The 7,033-nt window shown below is 39.5% G+C and overlaps 1 protein-coding gene across 3 annotated transcripts in view; it reads left to right on the top strand.

The window, feature by feature from the left end:
• The first annotated feature begins 468 nt into the window (after positions 1–468).
• The window catches only part of MYO1B (myosin IB), a 101,304-nt gene continuing 94,739 nt past the window's right edge, over positions 469–7,033 (top strand). For all 3 annotated transcript variants that reach the window (XM_009334196.1, XM_009334195.1, XM_009334197.1), the window contains exon 1: positions 469–603. In XM_009334196.1, the coding sequence (XP_009332471.1) occupies positions 469–603 (135 nt within the window). The remainder of the gene's footprint in view (positions 604–7,033) is intronic.

Below are 7,033 nucleotides of genomic sequence, written 5' to 3'. Positions count from 1 at the left end.
AAGTTGATGGGGTTGGAGAAATGCAAGTAAGGGTGAGAAAGACATTCAGGTTAGGGTATTGACAAATTTAAACCCTAATTTGATACACTGGAGGTGTTGATGAAGCTTTTGATAAAACTTGGGTTTGCATACACTTGAACACTGTTGAAGTTGTCCAAAAAATCTGGATGTGGTGCCCACTGGAATCTTAATTCCTGTTTCTTGCAGCTTCATATTTAATGTAAGGTGAACCAGAAGGCATTGTTGACTGTTAGAAGTTAAATTTTTGGAATTGTGTGGACTACCTGGGTAGATAGAATGACTTTGAGAATGTTACTTGGAAAAATATTTTAAAGCAGTGTCATTCAATGGGTTTTTAACTTGTAGTCCTTAAATAGTGTTACTGGATAATGCTTGTGAATAATTAGAATAATTTTGAGCTAACTTTACTCTTTGTTTTTTTTCTCGTTTCTTTATTTGCAGGAGAAAATGGCCAAAATGGAGGTCAAGACATCACTTTTAGACAACATGATAGGGGTGGGAGATATGGTTCTCTTAGAGCCACTTAATGAAGACTCGTTCATCAATAATCTGAAAAAGCGCTTTGATCACAATGAAGTATATGTGAGTATATGTTAACAAATAACATCCTATGAGGAGCTATGTCGTCATTCTTAAAGTATGTGTTTATTTATAAGGATACACATAGATGGAATGCCTGAACATAATCTATTGTATTAGGGATATTTTAAACCTTACTTGTGCTGTAGTCTTTCCTGTACTGCATTGTTTGCATTTGATCTTTTCCATCTGGGATATTTTTCCTTTTTCTTTTTCCCCATTGCACAATGTGGTGGACCTCTGATTTTCATGAAAAACAGTTCCAGAACTGATGATGACAATTACTTTGATACTCCTGTTGTCAGAGGACGTTGCAGTTATAAATAATTCACTTCCAGGGAAGGCACTTCCAGGATGTTAGAGCAGGTTGATGTAGAAACAGCATATGCTTGGAATATGCTAGGGCTAGCTTAAATGTTGCCTGCTATCTTCGATTTGCAAAAAAGTTATGTTTATTAGAATGGTTGGATTTTAAACTAGAAACAATGAGCTTGGATATATGTGGAAGTAATAAAAATCTTCAGGCATATTAATCTCTGAGTGATGATCAATAGGAGAGATGTTGTGAACTGACAGTTGAAACACAGGCTGGGAATGAAGTGGCAAATTGTGATTCCAGTTAAGCCTTTCATTTCCTGCTTCATCTCTCTTTATTCCCTTTTTGTTAAAATGTGCACAATATTGTATCGTTGTACTGCTGGGGCTGTATGATTATGAACTTAATGATTTGTAGAGACTTTCCAAGACCGCTGGTGAAAGATAAGTCTTTTAAGAGTGCTTTGGCTTAAATATTTCAGCTTTATAGCTATGATCTGCAAGCAATTGTGTCTGCAGCTTATTACAATCAAATACATGTGTTCTGTACTTAATTATAACTTAGCCCTCCCCCCTTTTAATTTTTAGTGTGACTATTTTTTTCCTTCTTGCTAAGCATTTGAACCTTTGTGGTTTCATTATACTTTTTCCTTTCCATCCTCCAGTATGGGAGGATTGGTGTTATTTTTGTTTGCTTCTTCTATCCCTTAGTTACGGTCTGTGCTTTTGTACCTCTGCTATTCATCGTCTGCTACATCTTTCTTCTGGAGTCATTTTCCTGCTCATCTATGCCTGTTCCCTTTTTTGTAGGCATTTACTTGGCAATATACAGTTGCACCTCTCTGCTATTGTATCACCTCCACCTATTTGCTCCTTAAGTTTGGACTGACAATTTAAATTAACCAGAAAATTAAAGTAAGACAAGGACTCTTGGTATCCATTAAAATCTTGTTGGAGAAGAAACCAAAATGGTCTGTATTTGCGGAAAGATTTCTTCCACAATGGTTAAAAAAAAATCTTCCTGATACCTTTGAGAGTTACATTTCCAAAAATGTGTGTCTTAAATTTTCCTTGTTCCTTGAAGATGTAGTCTGTTCCCTCTTGATAACCCTTAAACATTGATACAGGCAGGTAGATATCAGTCTCCTCTTTGCTGCTCTTTCGTCCTGCTTCTAGCAAGTCCTCCGTATTTGACAGCTGCAGTGACTGCCTCTTCTGGGGTTCAGTTTTTTTCAGTCAGTGGCTTGTATAATTAACCTGTTTCACATCAGTTTTAGGGTTAACTCTGTATTCCTAATACCTACAGTAAAAGTGGGTGATACTGAGTCATCTCGCTCCACTTTAGCTCAAGAAAATATGAAGGAGAAGAGAAAGAAAGGGAGCTAGTTGCCTAGAGATTGAAGACGACAGTACTACCTTGCACAATCTTTGGGTCATATTTGAAAGTTTTATTTAAAGCATTAAGGATAGAAACCTATTCTGTGAGGGTACCCTAGACTACGCAGTCTCTTAAGAAGGATTGCTGTAAGTCATATGGGAGTGGATTTCTCAAGGTTTGGTTTTTTTTTTTTTTTTACTGTAAACTGCTATGGATTGCAAAGATTTAATTACATGTTTCTACTTAATTTAGACTGGATAGCTTTTTCTTGAAAGAAATCAGTTTGAATGACAAATGGGTAATCTGTTTTATTTTTATCTGCTATTACATGCTAGTTGACAACCATGTTCAAACACACAGTTCTTTGAGACAGTGACAGAGAAGCATGTATTTCCCCCAGTTTCTGATTCGGCTGGGCCTGGCACTGTCATGCAATGTAATTAGCTGTATTATGTGCTTTGGCAGGTGATACAGGGTGTCACTTTTCTCTAGCAATGTGGGATCCTTTGCCTTGCAGGTGGGAAAGCCTAATACTTAAAAATGCTCTGTTGAGAAGTGTGAACCGCTGCCAAAACCAAAGGATTTTTTTGTTGGTGTGTTTTTGTTGTTTGGTGGTTTTTTTTTTCCCCTGAATCATTCCCTTGTAGTTTGTTGCACTATCATTTACGCTTTTTATCTCCAGGTTTGTTTGATCATGTGATTCATTTTTTTTTAAGGTCTTACGAGTACTGTTTGTGAATCCACACTATGAAGGCAAAATGTTGCAGATCTCTGCAAGTATTAAAACATTCACACCATCAGTGGTGGAAAGAATAGATGTTTATGTCTGTGCCACGTGCTGCTACCAAGTATACAAGTTAGTTTGTGATGCTGCATGGTTTTATTTACCAAATCACTCGAGGAATAATATCTCCTTTCCGTATCAGTTGAGTTCTGCTGCCCTGCAAGTTTAATGCCCCTGTTGCATGTTTTAGAAAACTTTTAAAACAGTAACGGTTGGAGTGGTGCTCACACTAACAACCACACCTTAATTTTCAAGTGCAAACTCTTCTCTCCCTTCTCCTTATTGCGACCCACTCTCTTATCCCGAAACCTCACTCATGAAAACCACATTTTGCATTTCTGTTTTTAGACTCAGATGAGCACAATGAAGCCTTTGTTACATCTGGAAGTAATGTTTGTTTCACCATGTAAAATCTGTAGTTTGCATACTATCCTGGGGAAACCAAATTGGACTATTAAAGAGCTACTGTTGGTGTTTAACAAAGACTGCAGATTTCTTCAGCTCCAACAAACTATGCAAATGGACCTCTCAGGATCCTTTCAGAGGGCAATAGGAATGGATTCATCCTTTCATGGCTCAGCTGTGGGGTTAAGTTCACCCCTCATGTCAGTGCTTCATTGTAGGCATTACCAAAAGTTGTGTCCAAGTTTAAAAAACTAAAGCCAAACTGAAGCCATATGAATGGATTGAAATGTTTCTATGGCAGTAAGCCAGGGCTTACTCAACATCAGTTTCTAAGCAGTTTTCTGTAGACTGACAGCTGTGTCTGTGCTACATATGTTAGTTTTAAAATGGAGTTGGAGTTATAACCTTCAAAAGGGTTTGTTGTGAGGAATGAGACCTGTAACACGGATAGCTTTGAAAATGCTGTAAAGTTGGCCAGACGCTGCATAATTGTGTTAACCAGTCTTGATAGGTAAATGTGAGAGTCAGATCGAGCCATCAGTGAACAGTGCCAAATCTCTCCCTGTAGCCAAAGATGACAAGATAAATGGGCTCATTCCACTGGCAGAGAATATAATTTTTGTCTTTTCTAGTCTCTTTCACAGCAGTTACGTTTGACGCTGAATGTTTGATGTTGGAGGTCCTAGTGCCTTTGAAATTCCAGATCTTTTCCATAAGAGTTCCCCTTGCAAGAGCATTCAAATCTGGATCCCCTGACAGTCCTCTTGTACCATCCTGGGCATGGTCACTGTAAGCCCTTCAAGCAAATTAGCTAAGTTTCATGCCATGGTGCAAACAGGGCAATAAGAGTACTCCTAACAGAGAACAGACTACAGCTTGATTACCTGTTGTTCAATTTTATGTGTATTTGGTGGAAAGTTTAATGGACTTGGGTGTTAGGTTGCATACCAGAGCGCAAAGCTGGAGGCTGTGCCTGTAAAAATAAGCATGAAGGCTGGTAGACCTGGAGTTTGGCCAAATATTCTACTAAAGACCATCACACTCTGCAGTAATCTCATGCTGAGTGGCTTTGGGGGGGAAGGGCTCATTGGGTAACATGCATGTGTTAATTGGAAGTGGGAATCTTGGAGTTTAGTCATGTCTGGAAATGTCTGGGGTATGTCTGACCAACAAAAATCTCGTTAAAAAGCTGTAATTGTTTATTATATTCTTTTTGCAACTCTTAAACTTTTCTTTGATAAAATTTGCATCGCTTTTTTGCAAAAGTTCTTTTCTGTAAATATCAGTAACAAAAGCCTGTGAGAGTTTTTCTTTAACTTTACAGAGTAAAATGTGGCTCATGGGCAATGCAGTTAGTAAGTAGAAAATAACCCACAATGTTGATTATTTGAAAGTTCCAGGGAGCAGTTTGTGTGGTTAAAATGTGTGACCTAGAGACTGCATAGAAAACTTCAAATACATTCGTAAAATTCAGCTTGTATGTCACTGATGAATTTCGACTCATTCTGTTGAACTCCCTCCCTGAACTTTCTTTTTTTTTTTTTTTTTTTTAATTTGGCTGAAATATGCTCAGCCAATCCAGCTCAGCAATTATTTTTCCTTTGTATTTTGGGATCCTGATAAATGGGAGGGGGGCATCTGTCTATATGTGTATTTACAGTGACTCACGAATGGTAGAGGTTTGGATAAATTATAGTATATGTATTAGTCTGAAACTTATTTTTGTACTGGGCTCGTTGTTTTGTAAGGCATGTGGAAGTGGCAAGGGAGGTGTGAGGAGTCTGGAGGGGAGCGGTGCTGCGTAGGCCTTTAGAGGCCAGATACTGCTTTATTCTGCTGCCCTGCACATTTTTCCCCGCAGTTATGTTGTTTCTTGAAGTCCTCCCAAATTTGCAGAGGTCAACGTCTTGTTCCTTACAACAAAATGTTTGTTTGCTTCTTGTTCTTAAAACAAAACAGAATCTTTCTCTGATGTCAGCATTTAATTTGTATTTTCTGTGTGTGGAGTTTGTGGGCTGCTTTGGGCAGGAACAGTCTTATGGTACTGAACACATTTTATCACTGCAATATTAAATGTTTGACATTCCAGTATAATAACTCAGTGTTAGCTGTTTGAGGTAGCATCCTTGTGGCTGCTTTCTGGTGGCGTGGCTGTTGTGGTGTGCTTGTTTCACAGACTGAGCTGCTTCCTGTTGATCTCTATTGTTTTGATATTTTAGGGGTAGCCTTTTTGTTTCTGACTTGACTTTACTCCTCTATGTCTCTCTATATTATTGATTCAGTCCTTTTTTCAGCTACCTTACAGTATTTAGGTTTTTACTGAGTTGCCGTCAAGCATAGTGGCCTTGTTCCTGCTGCATTCGTACCTGGTATTCCAGATGCTACATTTGGAAGAAGAGACTGGAGGACAGAATTATGTGAATGAGACCAATTGTCTTGGTCTGCATCGGCTTTGTGTGACTGTCCTTCTATATAACACTGTTGTGAAGAACAGAGTTTTGTGGTATTGGGATACGTAAATGCAGCTTGCTGGGAAAATCTTCATTGTAATATGATTAAGTGATTGTTGAAGTTCAATTTTATTCTCAATTTCATTACCTTCTGATGTCAGCATGATCATGTTGGTCTTCAGTATGTTGTTTCTGAGGCCAGATGGAGTCCTTTGTTGGGTTTTGAAGAGGGTTGTTGTCCCATGTGGTTTCGTTGCTCCTGCAGCAACACGCAGAAGAGTCTTATCCCCCTGCTAGACCCAGCCCTGCTCTCTTGTACCTCGATGTATTTACTTGTGTTTATCCAGCGAGTCCAGCCTGGACTGCTGGTCTTCCTTTGGGAGTTTGAGGAGTGGCAGGTGTGGTGACTGAGTTGTTTCTTAAAGGCAGGATGGTTTGAGAGCCGGAGCACAGCAGCCATCCATCTGCCTGTGATGGGAGCCCAGGGGACCTGAGTTTCCTCAGATCTACTTCTCTTCCTCCCTTGGGGGATGCCTGCATCGGTTTGAGTGATTTTCCCATCAGTGCCTCAACAGTTTCCCTCTTCGAGGGAAGCTACTGAGTTGTAGTAATAATATTGTTGCAGCTGCCACAGGCTAGGACCTTGAAGCCTGCTGCTTCTCCTTCAGATGTGAAGAAGGGTTTGTGTGCCCAAGGCACATCTTTTCCCGTGATAGCTTGTGGTCTAAGAAGAAGTATTCTGCCTCCCTGTGTATCGTGCTTTGCTTGTTATCTAGATAGAAATCCTTTTGGTCCTCTGGCCCTTCGCATCAGCCCGCTCTGGTAAAACAAACTTTATAACTTGCCTGGAGTCAGGAGTAAAGATTTTCACAGCCAGCAGGTTGGTTGCTTTTTACCTTGAAGTGCTTCGTGGGAGGAGAGTTACTTATCTCAAGGCAGTGCTTTGTTTCCTTTCCTTTTTGTACGGCTACCACGATGCTGAGCATAGCATTTGAGGCACTTGTTTGTAGGGCCGTATGCAAAATCTGCATAAAGGAGTAAGAAAACATTAATAAGGATCACAGAAAGTTATATGGATATTGTGGGCTGTGTGTAGGGGTC

Source organism: Pygoscelis adeliae, unplaced genomic scaffold (assembly GCF_000699105.1).
Source record: "Pygoscelis adeliae isolate BGI_AS28 unplaced genomic scaffold, ASM69910v1 Scaffold251, whole genome shotgun sequence".
Classification (NCBI taxonomy): Eukaryota; Metazoa; Chordata; class Aves; order Sphenisciformes; family Spheniscidae; genus Pygoscelis; species Pygoscelis adeliae.
This window is presented reverse-complemented; position numbering and strand designations above follow the sequence as displayed.